This window comes from Pinus tabuliformis, chromosome 5_2 (genome assembly GCF_031772625.1).
Source record: "Pinus tabuliformis cultivar Carrire ecotype Pingquan chromosome 5_2, CPIR1, whole genome shotgun sequence".
NCBI lineage: Eukaryota > Viridiplantae > Streptophyta > Pinopsida > Pinales > Pinaceae > Pinus > Pinus tabuliformis.
Genome location: NC_142306.1, coordinates 402,882,698 through 402,905,205, shown reverse-complemented (window position 1 = coordinate 402,905,205; position 22,508 = coordinate 402,882,698). Strand labels below are relative to the sequence as shown.

General features: G+C 41.6%; 1 protein-coding gene across 1 annotated transcript in view; it reads left to right on the top strand.

Annotated features, from left to right (window-relative positions):
• The window catches only part of CHR24 (chromatin remodeling 24), a 227,993-nt gene that overhangs the window by 111,381 nt on the left and 94,104 nt on the right, over window positions 1-22,508 (top strand). The window contains exons 9-14 of the mRNA XM_089436427.1: window positions 18,996-19,133; window positions 19,294-19,371; window positions 19,760-19,999; window positions 20,124-20,195; window positions 21,423-21,503; window positions 21,621-21,739. Of these exons, the coding sequence (XP_089292553.1) occupies window positions 18,996-19,133; window positions 19,294-19,371; window positions 19,760-19,999; window positions 20,124-20,195; window positions 21,423-21,503; window positions 21,621-21,739 (728 nt within the window). The remainder of the gene's footprint in view (window positions 1-18,995; window positions 19,134-19,293; window positions 19,372-19,759; window positions 20,000-20,123; window positions 20,196-21,422; window positions 21,504-21,620; window positions 21,740-22,508) is intronic.

The window sequence follows — 22,508 nt, the reverse complement described above, 5'->3', positions numbered from 1 at the left end:
GTCATCCTAGCGTAGGGAGTACGGTAGATACATCGATGCGTCCATCGGTACTAATATGGTCCCTATCTTCATTTCCCTGCTCATTGATCAGATGAGAGGTACTTCCCATGAGTCCCAGACTGCATGGGTAGGATGCCTTGACAAGAGAACTTAATCAATCCCGTCCTTACAGGAGAACTAATCATCCTGCTACATTTGTCATGGAGAACACATCTTCCAGACCTCACAGGAGAACTAATCATCTTGCTACACAGGAGACCGAATCATCCTCTTCCACAAGACAGCGAATCATCTTGTCCTACAAGAGAGCGAATCATCCTGTTCACAGGAGAGCGAATCATCTTGTCCCACAAGAGAGCGAATCATCTTGTCCCAGTGCGCACCACCAGGGGAGGGTGAGTCACCCTGTGGTCGTATGTTGCTCCAATAAGAACTGCAAGCCCCTAGAGCTCCCAGAGTTCCATATGTGCAACATGCAGGACCCTTGTACAAGGGTCTCTTGACGACTCCAAGTCGTTCTGGAAAATCACAGATTTGATCTTTCCCAGGGACTCTGACAAAGTGTAGCAGACTGGACATCATCTCAGTGCCATGGAGCCTCCTTGCTCATCGACTTACCATATCCCAGATAAGGCAGTATTTGATGTCTATCTGCTGGAGCAATCATTGAATACATGATTCCTCAATAATTGAATCTCACCTCTGGTTGTCACAGAGAATCACAGTGGTATTCATCATGTGTACTCCCTGAAAGGTTTCCACAACCAGGCAACTTCATACGAGGTCATACTCGTAGTTATGTATCCGGTCTCAGCGGTACTTATAACAACCGACTTTTGCTTCCTGCTCATCCATGATATCGAAGCAGAATCCAAAGAGAACCAACACTAAAAAGTGCTCTAGTGATCCTCCACACTGCCTGCCCAGTCAACATTCATATATTTCCGGCAGTGTATCTCAATCCATGAGAGATTGTGCCCCGAAGATATCTCAGAAGATTCTTGGCATCAATCTAGTGAGGCTCAACCAAATATGAGCTCACCATGCTAATTGCAAAACATATGTCCAGAATCCAACTCCCTCTTACTTCTGTAAATGAGAGGGTTTGCCCCTGTTAGAAATAGTTTGTTCGCATAAGGTGCCAGTTTGAGAGGTCTATCATCCACAACCTTCGGGTGATGGTTTGGATTGGTTTCACTCCTAGTGAATCTCAGCTTCATCAAATAGCTATCAGTCCTCTCATACTACGCCCGAGGTGTTTTGCTTCAAGCCATAGAGGGCTTTCTTCCACATGTATACATGAGATTCCCTGTTCATGAATCTCATACTCCAGGGGTTGTTCCAAACCTGTGGACCTGCTACATGAGGGGAATGGTCCCCTTGTAAGATTTTCCTTTGGTACATCTCAGACATGTACCTTCATGCTCTTTTTGAATTCAAGCATCCCGATCACAATCTGACTCACAGACCTCTGGTGTTGAGTCAATGGTCATGCTCCCCAGTGGACTTGATACAACCCTAAATTCTAAAACATCTTTGAAAAACCTATTTTCAAACACGTACCTTTCCATCGATGAGTGCCACCCTGAAACCTTAAACTTCCGTTTCAGAGATGGACACCAGGTTCTTCTTGGGATCAGGTACATAAAAGTGATTATGGGGTTCCTTGCTTTCTTTGAAGAGTCTACCATTTCCTTGATGACCTGCATTACCAATCATTCCTTTGATCATTGAAGATGTCCTTGGAATGATTGTTATCTTCATCAAGAGATGTGTCTTTGCCATTCAGACGCTCCTTCGCATAATGGCCGAACTTATTGTAGCCAATGCATCTGCCTTTCCTTCCACCCTTAGATCCGAACTTCTCAATGAAGTGATCCTTAGATGGGCTATCAGAAACTTCAGCTACGCCATTTTGATAATATGCTCTGCTTCGACTTCACCCTTTGTGAACTTAGAAGAGAGATGTGGAACCCATTGATCCTTGTCCCTATTGTCTTTGGTGATTTCTCTTTCACTCTTGCTTGGGCATTGTCTTCACCTCAGCTCTGATACCATGTTAATTTTAGGTATGTTCTATGCTAGAGCAATTTATTTAAATTTTCACAGTTTGCAATCACATCAACATTAAGATAACCTGCAGACTAAGTTGCACGAAACGGGGAAACGGGGAAGCGAAACGAAACGCGACCTCCCCAAATTTTGGAAACGGGGAAACGCGAATATATATAATAATATAATAATATATATATATATATATATATATATATATATATATATATATATATAACTTTAGAAATGGTTGGACAGATATGAGGCGCAGACTTTTACTATGGTACTGGGGTTAGCACTGCTCTTTTATAACTTTAGAAATGGTTTCTAGAACAGCTTAGAAACCCTAAAAAAATTTAAAAACTAATTAGAAAAAAAAATTTAAAAAACAAGTCATTTTTTTGGGGAAACGGAGCCCGTACGGCCTGGAAACGCGTTTCCGACTGTACGGGCACGTTTCCATTTCGGGAAACGTGCCCGTACGGCTGGAAGCGCGTTTCCAGGCCGTACGGTACGCGGAAACGCGTTTCCGTTTCGTTTCCGGTCGGAAACGGACCCTGTACCTGTGTTTCCTGCAACTTAGCCTGCAGATAGAACATAAATATAAATCGCAGAAGACAGGCCAAGACAAGAGGACACAAGATGTGGTGCTAGCCAGGGACAAACCCTACAATGTGTGGGAAAACCCTTGATCAATACTTCTTTTATGTTCTTCAAAGTTCAGCAGAGAAAGGGAGAGATAGAGATAGTACATTTACAACAGAAGTCAACACTTTGACTTATCTAGGTCTAGCATAGATCATTTCGTATAGCGATGAGATCAGTTGAATACATTCTGCTTCAACTGATTCTCCAAGGTGACTCCTTCACCTATCATCGTGCTGCATCTTGTCCATTTGCTGGACTTGACCTTGTAGCACCATCATGCATTATCATGTTGCTCATGATCTCATACATCACGCTGCCCATACATCATGCTGCCTATGAGCTACATCATACTGCCCATACATCATGCTGCCCATGAGCTGCCCATGCTCCATGCATCATTGTGCTGCCCATGCACATGATTACATTTACCATGATGCTCATGATCTCATACATCATGCATCATGTTGCTCATACTACTGCCCATTATGCAGCTCATCATTCTGCTCATAATATTGCCCATCATGCAGCTCATCATTCTGCTCATAATATTGCCCATCATGCAGCTCATCATGCTGCTCATAATACCATTATGTTGCTTCATTATGGAGGTCATATACATATCAACCTTAGCTACTTGCTATGGCTTGCAGCCTAGCAAAGCAGCTAGGCTATAGTTCCACACAATCCCATTATACACAGTGTATATATAACCATGACTGCATTTACCTCTTCATCATTGCGGCTTGATGATAGTGGCGTCCTTGACTTCCATACCAGCGTATATATAACCATGACTGCCCAGCGTATAACCATTCATGAAGTTGCTGCGTATGATTCCACCTGCGTGTATATATATTCTTGAATCCTGTGCCTCTATCCATGCTATGCGTATTAGGGCTTGTGTATGTCCATGACTGTGTTCCATCATTCCCATATTGCGTATTATATGACTGCGTGGTATATTATATGATTGCCCATCGTATATATTTCTATGAGTGCTCAACGTATATATTTCTATGAGTGCCTAGCGTATCCACCTGCGTTGTGCATATATATATTCATTGAGTTGCTGTGTGTAATACATGTAATATCTGCATAATAATATGTAATATTGCGTGTAACATCTGCGTGTAATATTACCGCGAAATCCATGTAATATTGCGTGTAATATCTATTGCCATTGCTGCGTGCCATTGACAACGTTCCATATAGCTGCGGGTTCTATATTGCTACATGCCATGCTGCATTCCATTGACCGTGAATCATGAACAATGTTATGTGCGGCTCTTGAGGAGCAGATTAGGGCAACGTATCACTGCGACTTCCATGGCTCCCTTCTACTGCGTCTTCCATCTATTGTGGCTGCGTATATGGTATCATGTTTTACTGTGTATGTTGTGCGTTAGAATTAGGGCATCATAGGCCAACATACATTTTCATGGTGTCTCTTTCCTGCTCCAAAAACCCAAGACGTGGAGAGGAGGAGATCATCTCAATAATGTATCTACCAAATGACATCAGATCCTCTTTTATTTATACTAAAAATGTAGATGATGAATAGACACGTCGATTGGGCTTCTGAGCCTACGTAAGATGTTGGCTAACTTAACAATTTGTCCACAACATAAATAAATTCATAACTTCATAAATACTTATCGGAATTGGACGATCTTTAGATCAATCCTACACCTCTCGATGAGAGGGATCCAATAAAAATATCAGCTGCCATAAATAAGCTAACCCACATGGAGTTTCGCCTTAGTTGCCAATTTAACAACTCTCCTGTGAATTCTGGATGAATTCAGTAAGGGGAGATGGGTACTCGCCCAATCTCACTGAATCACCTGAGGGTTTTGCATCTTGGGGCTACTGCTGGAGTAGATAACTGGGTTCTCAACCTCTCATACAAGAAGAGATATCAAATCCAAGATGTCCCTAATGGCCTCTTCCTCCTCCTTTTATAGATCTGATGGACCCCTCTAGAAGATCTTGTTTTATTACTATTTTAATCATTGAGCACATTTCCCTTAATTAAAATATTCTTTTTAATGTGGGAAAATGGTAAATTGGCCACCATGCTTCCTCAAGCCACCGAAAATCACTTTTAGCCATCCCATTCTATAGATATTCTAGTTCCGATTCCAACGAGCTATTACACTAAGGTGTTTTGCCAAGTATTCCTCTCGAAATTCAACCTTAAGTGAAATTAATGGAGCCAGGCCCATTAATAACTCAGTTTTTTGAAAGTTGTTGGAACGCAACGCAACGAAAGGCGAACTGTGCCGATGATGTAATATACCAAGCAAATGCCATTAGACCTCATAAAAGCTCATCAAAACCCCATGAAACACCTCTTGAAGCCTCTGGGCCCGCTGATGAAGTAAACTTGCACCTGCGACCTCTCTGCCCCAGCCCTGAAAGTCCATCCTAGCCATGCCATGAGGAATACCAAAAAATGGAACATTACACTAAGCCTCCATAGTTTCCCTTGATCTAGCAATTGTCCCTTTAGATCTCCCTTTATGTCGCCTGCTAGTTTGAGTGGTAACAGGGCCTTTGGCCATCAACTCTTCATCAAGTTCGTTGTCGTTCGATTAAGGCTTTTAGTTGTACAAGTTTCAGAGATTATCCATTCCATTGTTAGGCCTTTGGCCATTAAATTAAAGAAGAAGAAGAAAAAGGAAAAAAAGATTCTATATATATATATATATATATATATATATATATATATATATCCTCGATGGATGTCTTCGTAATCCAAGTGTTCTGAAGATTTTTGCATAGTACGAACTTTGTTCGTTACGGGCACCATTAAAAAATGTTTGAGAGAGACGAGACTAACAAGAACTTTTTCATGAACTTCACAACTTGAATCTATCCAGATACTGTTACTTGTTGTGGATCTGCTTATCCACAATCTCGCAAAGGTCATTCCTCTTTAGCAGCAAGGTAATCCTTGCTTTCTAGGACAGGTAATTTAATGTTGCATACAATAGGTCCTTGAATTTGAGATTGGTCAATACCATCTCTGATCTAATCAACTATTGTGTACTTAATCCTTTAAGCAACTGCAAGAATAAAAAATTCCATTTAGGACAAAAAGTTTAAAGCTGCATCCAATGAGTCCTTGAATTTGAGATTGGTCACTGCCATCTCTAATATGATCAACTGTTGTGTGCTTTGTCCTTCACGCGCCCACAAGAATAAAAAATGCTAGTTTATAGATTTGCAACGACTTTCCTCATGGATCCATGTTTCGGTTCTTTGAAAACATCCACGAAAAATTTGTTTCCAAACACTTGATTGGTATGGTCTTGCTCTTTGCTTCTGAAGGTTGACCTCTGCCAATTTTGTTGGCAAGCTTGTGATTGCAAATTTGTGGTAGATGTAACTTGTTGCGTGTTGTGTCATCATTTGACAGTGGCTCTACCTTTTGTCTCTGCATGCCTATTAGACTTTGACACCTTTGCGATTGGTTTGCTTTTCGACCCAGTTGCTTGTCGACCTCTGCTTGCGACTACTGGCCTTTTTTCTTGCCCTCACACCTTTGTTTGACCAAGTGCACATGTTGTTCGCAACGATCCTTTGTGAGGATTGACCAAGGTGTTGGCATTCAGAAATGTTGTAACTTGTATGGCTTCTCGACTCTCTATGGCAGCTTTAGCTTCTAATGATGACTCCTTTTAGGCAGCTTTGCTGTGTCGGCTTGACTTAGTCTGCCCTGTTCCTCTCCGGTCTGTCTACTGAGCGACTCCGCCCACGCGTCGACTTGTCACTTAAGCCTCTCTGCATAAACTCATGCTGTCACAGTTGTGATGGCTGCTGCACCCTACTAGTGGTAGTTCCTTTTGTCTTAGTAGTTGAACCCTTAAGGCTTACACTGATGCACCTACTCATGGTGGCGGTTGTGTCTATGGGCCTTGACTCTAGTTTGGCTCCTGTGGTCTGTCAACTACTCTTGCAGATGACCACTCATCCTTGTGTGCTGTGGCTCCGTCACGATGGTTTTGGACAACGCAATAACAGTTGGGGGGTTGTCTTATCTGTCTCTGTCAGCCCCTTTACTGCTAACTGCTAACTGTGACCCAAATCCTTTTTCCTACCTTTTAATTTTTTTTTTCAGCCACTCTCTACCATTGTTTGCCTAGGCTTGATATAGTGGAATTTCAGTCTGCAATTTTTGTCTTATAAAGAAAATTTGTTCAATCACTAAAGTAATTTGCCGAGGTTAAAGGTGTATTAGGCTACTTCTGCATGCCTAGACTCTTAGTCCTATGAAAGAGTACTTGCTCAAGCTACAACATCAACAAAAGTGGTTTCTGATATTTAATCACATTAGCAATGGGAGACAAACTCTTGTTCAAGTGTTTTAACTCCATTGGTTCCCATCTAATTAACATCGTTATCCCAACAATAGGGCATGACAATAGTATATTTGCAACAAATGGATAACAGGGCAAGTGCTCTTTGGAAGAACCACGTATCACAAAGGTGCAACTGGTTGGGATATTATTTACTTTTAGATTGAGGCATTGACAGATCCCAAACTTCTAGGCTATAAGTACCCAAGCCCATGAAAGATCTCAAGAGCTAACAACCTACACTATAAGACAAGCATGGAGCTTCTAGTAAGGGTAACATGGGGAAAGGTCCATATTGAGATGGCCTTGGAGATTTGCGAAATGTTCTTTCCTTTTGTAAAATCCTTGAATTTTTTTAAAGTCTATGTAGTGTAGCAAGGATTGTTGAATTGACATTTAACTTGTAAATCTTTGTTAGGCTAATGAACCTATTTTATATTGGCTTTAATTCAGTGGGTAAGTTTAACTTTAGCAGAACACTTGACCCCACCACAAGAAAGTACAACAGTTAAACCTTGGTAGAAGGTACCAGCAGCTAAAGGAACTTAAGGGCAACCTTAGTCTTTGATTAAACCATTACCATGAAACAAATACCCAATTTATAGATAACAAAGCTTGAGCATTGGATAGCAAATATTTTACTATATTATAGGATTCATCACAAAGACCAAGAGTATTTAATCTTTCAAAATTCCATTTTATTTGTTTGAATGACCATGTCAAAATCCTAGACCTAACATCACAACCCTCTAATTAGTTCTATCAATCCACCTTTGACCCTCATGATCTGTCATTTCTTTCAAATTTCCTTTTGATTAAGTTGAATGTTGCATAACCTTGTCAAAGTCCTAGAGTAACATCACTTCCCTTGACTTAAATCTATCAAGCCACCCTTGCTACTCATAATCCTTTATTTAAGGATAGATCATCTTGAAACATATTTGCTTGAGATATAAATGGTTGTTTTGGTCAAAGGCTTTTGTGAAACATTGAACAAATTTATAAAATGTTAATTGACAACTCTCTCTCTCTCTCTCAAATTCTCTGAAATGTCTCTGGTTTTTTGCTTGATCGTGCAAATGTTTGCATACTGGGAAGAAAGAACGAATTATATGTAATAATGAGAGCTTTAGTTATTGAAATCACCACTAGTTTCAGAAATTCAACTAATGTTGGTAATTTTAGACACATGACCACATTCAATAATATCTATTAATAAATGGAATCATTTGAGAATTCATAATGTTATGAATTATCTCAATTTGAAATTTTGTTTCTTCATTTTTAAATTTACATTATAAAATTTAAAATTTGAAATATATATTTGTAAAAATATATAGGGTTAGGGTTCTAAATCCATGATACCTATTTTGTAGACAAGTGCTGTACCTGTGCCAGATTCTTTAAGTGATTCTAATCTCAGCCATGGTTCATGTAACATTGAGATATTGATAATTGTGTTATATCATTGTGCTTAAATTGTCATGCAAGGGTGTCGTATATTTCTGAAGCAAATTCCATTATTTTTGGTGAGAATTGTTTGCCTAGCTTTTTTTTTGGTTTACATTACAGCAATATCTATAATATTATTTACTTTATTTTCCATCTTTATGACACCTCTTTATATCGTTATCTTGCATTAAATATACATTACAATAATTGAACTTTATTTTCCATCTTTATATCACCTTTTTATATTTTAATTTTTGTGTGTATGGGGTCACTATGGCCATGCTTCCGTAGTATATTGGTTTTGGGACTCTTCTGCTTGTCCCTTTGTTCTAGATGATTACCTATTTTCCCTACTGCCTTCCTTCCTTAATTTGAGTGCATTCTGAGAGTGAGAAGGACAAAGAGGGTGGGGTCGTGTCAACCCAGATGGGTAAACCCTAGAAATGTAGTCAATATTACAACACAAGTGAGTTCACTTGAGAAACAATGCTGTCGTATGTAATATTCCTCATTAGCCATGGGTAATTGGAATATTCGATTTTGTTTATTTTTGCCTTCTATAGTTATTTATGAATAAAAAAGTGAGGGAAAGGGGACATGACTCACTTTTAGAATAAAAGTTACTTGCTAGTAGCATAGTGTTGTGACTTAAAGGGGAGCCAAGGGGGCCAAAGGGGGACGCAGAGATGGAGCCCACGCAGATACTTGGAGGGATTGCGTAGAAGGGAAGAAACACGTGGCAAGAGAGGAATCACGCTGGAGAAGGTGGGCCTTGGGATTGAGAGAGGCAAAGGCTATAAAGGAGAGAGGAGCCTCCTCATTTTGGCATTGGATTATGTGCATTTGAGCTAGTCACTTCGACTTAGAGCATGCTGGCTGTTTAGCTAGTCTGTAGCACTGTTTAGTGCATTGAGTGTCTCCGTTCGGAGATCTCACCCTTAGCCCCGGGGGACTTCGAGTGCATGCTCGGGCAAAGTATTTCCATCAGCATTTTTGCAGTAGTTTCATCAGCATTTTTGGTAGGAGGATTGAGCATCTTGGAGGATTGCGCAGCACTGAGAGGGATGACACAGTTCTTCCTGGCAAGAGTTCTAGATTGAGGGTTTGTAGTAGGATTTGTGCTGGGAGATTGAGCAAGGGATCAACCCTTGCATATTGGAGGGTTTTGGCAGAGGTTTCAGGCAGATTACTGGAGAGTTTCATTCAGTGGCAGCGCAGAGCATTGAGGGACTGTGCAGAACCCCAAGGGGGTGATTTTTAGGGGTCGACCATTTCAGAAAAGCTTTCTGGGTTTTTCTGGGTTTCTTGAGTAGAGTTCGATTCCAGAGTTTCAACCTGTTCTGAGAAGGGGAACAACCCCAAATCCTCATTTGATTTCCAGCAGCAGTAACAACACAACAGTTCTCCAGCAGCTGGGACGTAGATTAGAGAGAGGTCATTCCTTTGCTATTCTGAGTATATTTCTTCACTTGCCTTGTGCAAGTCGAGGTGTCATCTTTCTGATCACCTCCTGTACTCATTCTATTGCTTAGTATAATAAAATGGCTTAGCATTTCTCTCTGCATTTCTTGAGTATCTGCACGTTTATATTATTATATATTGCACCAATGTTATTTTTATCATTTTGAGCTTCCCGTTTATCATTTCATTTGTACGTATTTGGTTGGAGTTACTAGGGTTTTAGAGAATATCCCTGAAACGAGATATTACAGTGGTATCAGAGCATAGATCTGGCTCAGCCTGTGGAACTAGCAATCTATGACACCGAGGGAAAGACCTACAGTTGTTACAAAGGTAGGAGATACCGAGACATTGGGCGTAAGTTAGAGAACACCTACGGAGGGGGAGACTGTGTTCCGGTGGTGGACGCAAAACAGGAGGTGCTTGTGGTGGACGCAGAACAGAAGGAGCCTGTGGTGGACGCAGAGCAAGAGGATCCGATGGCAGATGAGGACAGGAAGAGATTTGCGGATATGCTCCTCAAATCGGTGCAGGATCTGTCGAGGCAGATTGAGGTGATGGGGCAGAGATTCACGGCAGTAGAGGCTAGACAGCGTGAGAACCCACGGGTTTTCCAGGTTGGTGAGGGATCGGGTGCATCCCACCATTTGCCAGTGTAGCGTGATACTACTCTGTAGGTGGCCTCACATGCCCCTACACGCTCTGCCATGCCCACTTTCTTAGGAGCAAACACGGGGGCTGGAGCCCAGTAGGAGGCAGAGCCCGGTCATATGGGCGATTATTTTGTAGAGTACCAGGCCTATAGGCAAGAGTTCAGGGAGGTTCTCTCATTCAGAGATTTTGTTTAGCTCTAGCGGGATAGTAGACCCCACGACCATCATAGAGGGTACCGACATTACCATGATGGTGACACCCACCGTGCAACGAGTAGATTCCACTTGCCTACGTTTGATGGTTCATCAAACAGTTCGGCAAAGTCTTGGCTGGAGGAGCTGAACATTTATTTCCAGCTTAACCAGATGTCGGAGACAGAGGCCATCAAGGTGGCAACATTGCATTTGAATGGTGAGGCTCAGGATTGGTGGTTTCATGGGATGGTTACACTCAGACACTCCATAGTGACAACATATGTTGAGTTCACCAGGAGATTGGTGGAGCGATTTGATTGGAGGGATCTAGAGCAGCATTTTGTTGAGCTGACGAGGCTCAAACAGACAGGGAGCCCAGAGACCTACATTGTAGATTTCTTGAGGGTCTCAGTGATGGTGCCAGATCTATCCACGACACGGAGGATCTATATGTATTTTGAGGGGTCAGCAGAGCCACTTCGAGGTTTAGTTCGATCCACTAGACCAGCCACACTCTAGGACACTATTAGCAGGATTCGGGACTTATAGGATGTCTTACCCAGGACCCTGACACCTTACCCCCAGAGACAGACTTTCCAGTCTAAGGGGAAGTATGTGAGGATTCCATCTCCAAAGGGGAATCCAGGACGAGCACAGATTGACGATGATGCCAGGAGGGAGCTGAAGAAGAAGCGATTGTGCTTCACCTGTCAGGACCCGTGGGCACCAAGACATAGATGTGCTGTTAGCAAAGCACATTTTATTGAGATCTTCTCCGAGAGCAGTGGGGAAGAGGATGATGAGGATGATGTGGAGGCAGGAGATAGTGATGCCGTGTAGGGACCTTTGCCACCTCCACCGCTAGTAGTAGCTGGTGCATCTTTTGCACCTACCTGAGGGGCCCTTGTAGCATTGCGAGGAGTTCCCAAGTATTTGACGCTATGGGTACAGGGACAGTACGTGGCCGCGAGTATCAGTTTTGGTTGACAGTGGGGCAACCCACAACTTCATCGATGCACAAATGGTTGATCGGAGAGGTATACAGACAGAGAGCTTCGATGGGTTTTCAGTCTTGGTCCCAGGAGATCAGACCATGATGTGTGCTTGTTATGTTCCAGAGCTGTTAGTGACGATGGGCACCTACACATTGACTGACCACTTTTTCGTGGTCGATATTCCAGACACCAATGTGATACTGGGTGTTCAGTGGCTTATCACTCTAGGGAAGGTCACGACAGATTGGAAGACCCTAGAGATGGAGTGGGATGATGAGAAGACAAGGAGGCATGAGAAGATACGTGGACGACACACATATACGCTTCAGACTGTTTTGGCACATCGGATGGAGGCAGTCTTTCGGAAGGGAGACATAGAGTGGGCAAGGGAGCTGTGTGCATCAGAAGCAGGGACTACAGGGCAGACGGTACATCCAGAGATACAATCCATCCTTGACCAGTATGCCATAGTGTTTGGGGAGATTCCACCAGGGCAGCCACTGGACCGGGGGTTTGAGCACACCATTGAGCTTGAGGAAGGCATACAGGCAGTGATTACCACCCCCTATAGGCACCCCAAGGCCTATCAGGATGAGATTGAGCGGGCTATCCAGGAGTTGCTGGCTCTTGGGCACATTCGACCGAGCACGAGTCCTTTCACTTCTTCTGTGGTGTTGGTGAAGAAGAAGGATGACACATTGAGAATGTGAATTGACTACAGGGCCCTGAACAGGAAGACACTGAAGAACAGGTACCCCATACCTAGGATCGACAAGTTGATGGATGAGTTGAGAGGAGCACGGTTCTTCTCAAAGATTGATTTGAGATCTGGGTACCATCAGATTCGCGTGAGGGAGCAGGACATTCCCAAGACCGCCTTCAGGTGTCACTATGGGCACTTTGAGTTCTTGGTGATGCCCTTTGGGCTAACCAACGCCCCCGCCACATTTCAGTCCTGCATGAATCACATCTTCCGCAGTCACTTGAGGAAGTTTGTGTTGGTATTCTTTGATGACATTCTCATTTACAACAGGACTTGGGAGGAGCATCTCCAGCACATTGAGACAATGTTGCGTATCTTGCAGGAGCAGCAGTTCTATGCCAAACTCTCCAAGTGTGAGTTTGGGTTGACGGAGATGTTGTATTTGGGGCACATCATAGGGGTGGACGGAGTGAGAGTCCATGAGGAGAAGATCAGGGCCATTAGAGAGTGGCTGGAGCTGAGAAATATGACAGAACTCCGGGGATTCATTGGCATTTGTACTTACTACCAGAAGTTCGTCAAGAGTTTCTCACAGCTTGCTGCACCCCTGACAGATTTGACGAGGAAGGGGGCTTTCAGTTGGTCAGATACAGTGCAGCGAGCCTTTGACAGGCTCAAGGAGGTTATGAGCAGCTGCCCAGTGCTTGCATTGCCAGATTTCACGCAGCCATTTGTTTTGGAGTGTGACGCGTCGGGAGAGGGGATCAACGCAGTATTGATGCAGGGAGGTCACCCTATAGCCTATGAGAGCCGGAAGCTCCTTCCGCACGAGAGGTTGTATTCTATATATGACAAGGAGATGCTGGCCATCATGCATGCATTGGCCAAGTTCCGACAGTATTTAGTGGGTAACAGGTTTAGGGTGAGGACTGATCACAACAACCTCATATTCGTTTTGGAGCAGAAGCAGCGACAAGAGAGGCAACAAAAGTGGATCAGCAAGATCCAAGCATATGACTTTAACATTGAGTACGTCAAGGGTAAGAACAACGTGGTAGCAGATGCTCTTTCACGTAGACCAGCCACGCTGTCTCTTATGAGCTTGGACACAAACTATAAAGCTCGACTCTTAGTAGAGAACTCCAAGGACAGGTTTGCATGTGAGGTTTTGGATGGGCAGGTGGCGGATGACAGGTACAAGGTGGTCGATGAGATCATATACTACAAGGATCGGATCTTCTTGACTGTGGGATCTCAACTCAAGAAGAAGATACTCCAGGCATCACATGACTCACCATTGGCCAGCCATCAAGGGTTTACCGAAACCTACAGGGCCATCAGAGAGAGGTTCTCATGGAAGGGCCTCAAGGAGGACGTACTCCAACATATCCGGGAGTGCGACGTTTGCCAGAGGAACAAGGGGGAGATGAGCCCTCCCACGGGTTTATTGCAGCCTCTTCCCATTTCAGAGGGGAAATGGGAGAGTGTTTCGATGGACTTCATCACAGGGTTGCCCATGGTATAGGGTAAGGATTGTATCTTTGTCGTTGTTGACCGACTGACGAAGTACACACATTTTTTTGCCATATCTGCACACTACACAGCAGCATAGGTGGCCGAGCTGTTCTTCAGAGAGGTCTTCAGGCTACATGGTCTTCCTAAGACCATCGTCAGTGACAGGGATAGCCGTTTCATGGGCGGGTTTTGGCAGGAGCTTTTTCGGCTAGTGGGGACGGAGTTGACACCGAGTACCAGTTATCACCCACAGACAGACAGACAGACAGAGATAGTTAACAAGTGGCTGGAGGGCTACTTGTGTAACTATGTCAGTGGGCAGCAGAGAGCATGGCTGAAGTGGCTGCATCTAGGGGAGTACTGCTACAACACTACACATCACATGTCCATTGGTATGTCACCATTCTATGCTTTGTATGGGCATCATCCTTTATCATTTGTTGACATGATGTTTGGTGATAGCAAGGCTCTGAGAGCCAAGATTTGGATCCAAGAGAGTCAGGATATCCTCCAAGGTCTCAAGGATAGCATGGCTACAACGCAGAACCAACATAAGCTGTATGCTGATAGGGGTCGGGAGGAGAGATAGTTTGAGGTAGGGGACATGGTCTACCTGCGATTACAGCCATACTGACAGTCGTCACTGAAGCAAAAGGGGGTTGAGAAGCTCAAGCCCTGCTTTTATGGGCCATACAGGCTGATACGCAGGATTGGACAGGTTGCATATGAGTTGGAGCTGTCCCAAGGCAGCAAGATTCATAACGTTTTTCATGTATCATGCCTGAAGAAGGCATTGGGGCATCAGGTGATAGTGACAGATGAGCTACCACCCATGGATGATGAGGGGCATTTGGTGTTGCAACTAGAGGCTATTATTGATACTAGGGAGAGGCAACTGCGGAGCAGGACGGTCCGGGAATTTTTGGTGAGGTGGAAGAATTTTCCGGATGAGGATGCCACTTGGGAGAGAGAAAATCTTGCAGCATCCATCACTTCAGTTGCTTGAGGACAAGCAACATTTTGCCGGTGGAGACTGTAGTATTCCTAATTAGCAGTGTTCCACGGGGACTCCCCCGCCCCCTAGGGGTCTAGTTTCCTCGCTCCCCCCGCTCTGGGGACTTGGGGATGAGTAGGGGACGTTTCCCCACGCTCCCAAAATGGAGGAAACTCAGGGGGACGTGCCAGGAAACGTTTCCCTTCCCTGAGGGGGCGTTTGTGAAAAGGGGGACGTGGGGGACATGGGGGGGCGTGGGGGGACGAGAGGGGACGTGGGGGGACGAGGGGGGATGTGGCACAACTTTAATGCTTTAAATATCATTTTAATTAACTAAACGTTGAACTTAATCTTTAATTAAGAGTTAATTAACGTTTAGGGTTTTGGAAAATCGTTGTTTCATGTTATAAAAACGGCACCCTGAACCATGAACAACACACTCACAACCTTTGCAAGTTCACTGAGCGCTCCACTCACAACATTGGATTTCACTGTTCGGACTTTAATAAACAGTGCCTGTATCATTATTGATTGTATTAGGAATTGTATACAAAAGGTAAATTACCTAAAAAAAGTCAGTGAATTAATACAATTTGTTGAAAGTGCAAGCTAGGAAAACCAAGACCTTAAATCGGTTCAATATGGGCTCTCCCTGTTCATGGTGATAGTAGTTTAGGAAAAGAGCCTACTGTCACATGTTCTGAAAAGTGGATCTGACTATTTTGTTTCCAGGAACCAATTAACCACAAGTATGGGTGAAAAATCCGACTTGTAAAAACTTAAAAGACTGCCTCCTTGACTACCATGCGTTGTGTTGATGAGACCTGACTGAAATATAATATTGTTGATATAATAAGACCTGATTAAAATACAGAATGTTAATATTCCACCAGCCACCCAACTACTTTCCTATATGATTTCTCAAAATTCTGCCCTGACATCTAATTTTGATCCCATGAGAACTTAAAGGGTTCAAAATATACATTCGCTCAAAGAAAGAAACCAGCAGGATCTGTAAAATGGAAACTAACTAAGCAGTCTAACAACATGAAAAGAAGAAAGTAACTTCTACTTACGTGTCTATCATTTTTTGCATGAGATTACCGATGGAAAAATCTATGGCACAAGGTTATGGTTGTCGCAATGGTTACCTGGGAACTAAATAAACAATAGACAGTCAACCTATTACTATATTAGGCCGATGGTCTTTACCTGTGGAAAAAGCATCCAGGTTCCGTTTAGTCCAAGTTCCAAAAATGATTTCTTTTAGACTTTTTCTCTAGGTTAGCAGTATCTAAAACAGAATTGTGAAGGTATATCAGACCTATGGGCTAGTCCTATGGAAGCATTGTCAAATAGGCTATTCATATATTAATATTATCAGTTGAAAATCTACGGCCTGCCTAACTAATATGTCAAGAACTTAGAAGTCCAGTTTCTCAAAATCATTATACATAATCCACTATAGTTCTGAGTTCTCTCTATGTTTAAGTTTTCTTCTAAGGACAATTCTCTCTTTGTTTAAGTTTTCTTCTAAGAAGGATTGCGTAAATTTTCAAATTCATTGCTTTCTTGCTCCAGGAATTCATATCAATGATCATGCTTTGCAGCTTTTCAATTCAAACCAAATTGTCATAGTGGACTCAATTAATAATTTTTTTTTTATATTTATAAATTTTTAAGACCCTGACGCTCCCCCATGTTTCCTAAAAAATGGTAGGGAGCTTTTGCATAGGTCGCTCCCGCGCCCCCTCGCTCCCTCGCCCCCTTGTCCCGGAACCTTGGTGGAACATTGATAATTAGCCATGGCTAATTGGAATATTTGATTTTGTTTATTTTTGCCTTCTATAGTTATTTATGAATAAAAAAGTGAGGGAAAGGGGACATGACTCACTTTTAGAATAAAAGTCACTTCCTAGTAGCACAATGTTGTGACTTAAAGGGGAGCCAAGGGGGCCAAAGGGGGACGCAGAGATGGAGCCCACATAGACATTTGGAGGGACTGCGCAGAAGGGAAGAAACACATGGCAAGAGAGAAATCACGCTGGAGAAGGTGGGCCTTGGGATTGAGAGAGGCAAAGGCTATAAAGGAGAGAGGAGCCTCCTCATTTTGGCATTCGATTATGTGCATTTGAGCTAGTCACTTTCACTTAGAGCATGCTGGCTGTTTAGCTAGTCTGTAGCACTATTTAGTGCATTGAGTGTCTCCGTTCGGAGATCTCACCCTTAGCCCCGGGGGACTTCGAGTGCATGCTCGAGCAAGGTATTTCCATCAGCATTTTTGCAGTAGTTTCATCAGCATATTTGGCAGGAGGATTGAGCATCTTGGAGGATTGCGCAACACTGAGAGGGATGACATAGTTCTTCCTGGCAGGAGTTCTGGATTGAGGGTTTGTAGTAGGATTTGTGTTGGGAGATTGAGCAGGGGAACAACCCTTGCATATTGGAGGGTTTTGGCAGAGGTTTCAAGCAGATTACTGGAGAGTTTCATTCAGTGGCAGCGCAGAGCATTGAAGGACTGCGCAGAACCCCAAGGGGGTGATTTTCTTGGGTCGGCCATTTCAGAAAAGCTTTTTGGGTTTTTCTGGGTTTCTTGAGTAGAGTTCGATTCCAGAGTTTCAGCCTTTTTTGAGGAGGGGAACAACCCCAAATCTTCATTTGATTTCCAATAGTAGTAGTAGCACGACAGTTCTCCAGTAGCTGGGACGCAGATTACAGAGAGGCCATTCCTTTGCTTTTCTGAGTATATTTCTTCACTTGCCTTGTGCAAGTCGAGGTGCCATCTTTCTGATCACCTCCTGTACTCATTCTATTGCTCAGTGTAATAAAATGGCTTAGCATTTCTCTTTGCATTTCTTGAGTATCTGCTACATTCCATGTTTATATTATTATATATTGCACCACTGTTATTTCTATCATTTTGAGCTTCCCGGTTATCATTTCATTTGTATGTATTTGGTTGGAGTTACTAGGGTTTTAGAGAATATCCCTGAAACGGGATATTACATCGTAAGAGGCCCTCCTTAAAGATGCAAAGACTATCGATGATGAGGAAGAGCTACCCCTTGGAAAGCATCATAATGAAAAGAGGAGCCATCATTGCCCACCCCCGCATCTGTCCTGTTTCTGTGCTTGACATGTCCTTTGTGGAGTGGGCTAAGGTGGCCTAATTGTGCTGTGCTGAGGGGGGGAATGGGAATCTCTTTCTGTATATTGCCTAACATCCAATGCTGATTAATCTGTCAGGTACTGGAGAAACCTGGTGATGGGCATCTCCTCAATAGATTCTGTGCTGAGAACAAGTGTAGCAGTTGCCCAACACTGGGAATGAAGAATAATAGGATGATGTGGTGCATTGGAATCTCTTTGCGTCAGTCTTATCAAAGTCAGATAAACCTTTTTATTTCACTTCTTAGGTCACGACTCATCACAGCTCTAACAAGTTGAATATGAAAGTATAATGGCTAGCAGAAATGTTACTTAGGAAATAACATTGATACAGTACCTAAGAGTCGGATTTAATTTTTCATGTCTTGACTTATTTTTTGCCAGTTTATGTAGTCTCATAGTAAATCGTCTTGGGGAATGCCAGGAGACTTTTCTGTCATACTATATGAATTCATTTTAGTCAGATCATTAGGCTATCCATTGTTGGAGAAAAAATTGACGTTAACCTGACCAAATAGAGCTAAAGTCAATTTCGATGAAAGTTGAATAATCTGTTATGTTGAGCCTGGTATTTGTGTTGGCCATGGACAAATAGTTCTTGGGGTTTGACATGATGGTGCATGATAGAATTATACAAAGTTCTATGGTTTATGTATTCCAGGAGCAATATATTGTTGTAATGTTCTTCTTGTTAAATTGGCAGGATATATCTCTAGACCGCATTTACTTGTGGGATATCAATAAATTATCGTTCTTGAAAATTTTCAGTAATCATTCTTTTCTCTGTTAAATGATCAGGAATTGAGAGAACGAATTCAGCCGTACTTTTTGCGTCGTCTCAAGAGTGAAGTCTTCCCACAATCTGGGGATTCTTCTCTTCGAAAACTAGCAAAAAAGGATGATATAATTGTGTGGCTGAAATTGACAGCATGCCAGGTAATAATATTTGTTCTCCATGGTCTCATCCTTTAACGGTTTTTTATCATTTATTGGCCACATCATTGGTCTGTTAATATTTTTCTGTGAGGGTATTTCAGTTTGCCTTTAATCTTCTCGAATCAAATGGATTTCAAATGTGTCACTTGCTTCCCTGCAGCGACAATTGTACACAGCATTTCTTAATAGTGAAACGGCTCATTCGTCAGTTGAAGGTTCAGCTCTGGCTGCTTTAACGGTGGGTTCTAGTATCATGCAAATTTACTTTGGAATTCACTAGCATATCTTTTGAAACCTGTAGTTGATTTTGATGCAGTAAGGTTTTATGGTTGGGCTACTAGGATGTCATTTGCATATTGTTGTTTTTATTTAGTATTTTCATTTTTCAATGTGTAGTACGGTATTTTCCTTAATTTATATTTTATTTTCATAAATATCCTTCTTTGAGTCTCTGGTGAACATTTTTTGTTTGCATTGTTTTTTCTTTGGGTTTTAATTTGGACATGAAATTTTTGTTTATTTAATTGTTTCCCTGCTAAACTTTTGATTAGTATGCTCTTAGTACATGAAATATTTTGGTGCTTTGATTTAGCATTGGTATGCTAAGGGAGAACACTATGGAACAGGTATTGAAAAAGATATGTGACCATCCTGGACTATTGACAAAGAGAGCAGCTGATGACATAGCAGAAGGAATGGAATCTATGATCAAGGGAGCAGGTGTTACTGAGGAAGAAGAGATACACGCAGAAGTCGCTGCTGCAGAAGAGATGGCTGCATCTTTAGCAAGCATGTCTGAACTGGAAAATGGAGAGAAGAAACATGGAAATGCATCCTGCAAAATTGTTTTCTTGATGGCACTGCTGGTTAGTAGCATGTTATACCTCATGAGTTATGCATTATGCATGGAAGCTTGTATACTCTAATAAAGGTACGCAAATGCTTTGTTCATTTGGAAAGAAATCTGTAATATGTGTGTTTTATGTGCAGGATAAGCTCATCGCGGAGGACCATCGAGTGCTAGTCTTTTCTCAGACTCGAAAAATGCTTAATATTATTCAGGTTTGTATAATGTACAGATTTGCGATATTGACTATTGAGTCTTAACTAGTTGATAATATGAATAAACAGAAGCAATAACTGATGTTAATAGTGATGATTGATGATTTTATAGAAGCTTTGGTACGTGCCTGAAATGTTTATTAAGAGGTCATCCTACCATGCCTTCTCAGATATCAGGACAGTGCCCAAACTTGTTCAGTTTTGTGGTCTTTTTAATCCATAATCAACATTGCAGAACCCTTTCCTGCACATTTCTTCAGATAATTTTGGTTGATGTGAATTAAAATGCTGTAGGAAATCCTGATGAGAACCTTGTTATTTAGGTGATCTTATGCATGCATACTTATACATTGTGGACTTCATTGGAAGATTTTTAGTACGATTCTTCTGATAGTTTCAATCTTCGGGGCAGATGTTACGGTTAAATAGGATGTGTAAAACAGTTAATTATGGATATAGACAAGTACTGATATGCAGGTTAACTGCTTCTGTGTGTCCTTTCTATGAGTCCATCTTTATATTAATCATTTTTAGGTAGCTATTTCACTTTAATCTGAAGATATAATGAAATGCTCAACTTGTTCTACACATTTTGATTTGTGTTCTAAACTTGCAATAGTAAGAAGTAATGTTGACAAAGTTAGAGGGGTTGCATCATGTTTTATGTCATATACAGTGTATAGTGAACTATGATCCAAGCCACACCCAAATACTAATTACTTTCCCTCCTGAATATCAAAAGTACATTGACTTGGACGAGGGAGAACTCTGAACTTCATCAAGCACTGGAAGCCAATTTCTAGTAATTTAAAAATATGAATATATGGAGAAGGCCATAGATTGTTAAGTTTGATTACATTCCCGTAATCATTCAAAGTTATTGTTCACTTTCTAAAGCATCAGACCTACTTCTACAGATATGAGACTCCTGAAACTTTCACAGAATATCTATGTTGTGAATCTAGTTCTACTATGTTCCTTTTGCTTTCCTCTTATTTCTGTTCAATCTATTCAACACTTCGTAGCTTCGAGTAGCCTTTGAGATTTGTAGCCTATATGTAGTAGGCTTCCTGTTCATTATTCACGGATTTTTTTATATTATAAACTAATGCCATTGTGTTTCATTGCATCAATTTTGCATGGTTTGTAGTTAGAAGTGACTTCTTTGATTGCTTTATTCAAATTCCTAAAATTATTAGATTCATCTTTGAAATTTTATGTGGACAGGAGGAAGTGAGAAGCAAGGGGTATGATTTTCTGCGGATTGATGGCACAACAAAGGCATCTGACAGAGAAAAATTTGTAAATGTGTGTATACAGATTGGCTTAACTCTAAATGGACAACTTGGAAAGATTCGTAGTGAATTGATTTTCTTTTGAAGGATATTATTTTTATCAATATACTGTTGAATGCTCTTTTAACAGGAATTTCAAGCATACAACAAAATTCCTATATTTTTATTGACATCACAAGTAGGTGGTCTAGGGATCACACTTACTGGAGCTGATCGAGTCGTCATTGTGGATCCTGCTTGGAACCCAAGGTAATTTGTGAAACATTCTTATAGAATTCAATTCAAAATCAAAACTTAGGAAAGACATTCAAATATAAATATAAATGCTAGTAAAAAGGACCAGCCCCAATAATGTGGGCAGAAAATCGAGAATACTATAAGCAAAATTCCATGAAGTGTTGTTGAATTGCCCCTTTGGTATTTGTTTACACGTCTATTGATTTTGGTGATTGTATCTTTTACATTGTTCAATTTTCTGTAATGTTTTCATATGTTCATTGGTTTTGTATTGTTTGCTCTAATTTCGTGTTGTAAGAGATAACACACATATATAATATACTAGCAATTGGCCCTAAAGGTGCATAGATGCACCTAAGGAATAGAAGATGTTGTGTCTGTCAAGCCCAATCTCACAGAGAGACACCTTTGGTGTAATTATGCTGCCTATTCAGGGTAAATACATTAAGACAATAAGGAATGATTTTGGTTAATGGGTTGTTGAGTTGAACTTTCTTGGGCGCATAGTCAACAAATCAACACCAAGAAGTCAACTGAAAAATCAAGAAAAAGAGGATTGTAAGCCCTTCGATATGACCTTCCACCAAAGTTTCTGTGGCCAACTTGATAGACATTTAATCCAATGAAATGACAGGCACAAGTCTCTTGAAATTGTTCATCCGATGCCAGATTATCTTGGTCCACAACAATTAATCGGATTAAATATTTCTGTCATAAAATAGAGAAACACAAAAATATCTGTCCAATGACAAAACACTTAGTTTGCTTTCGGAAACTGTAG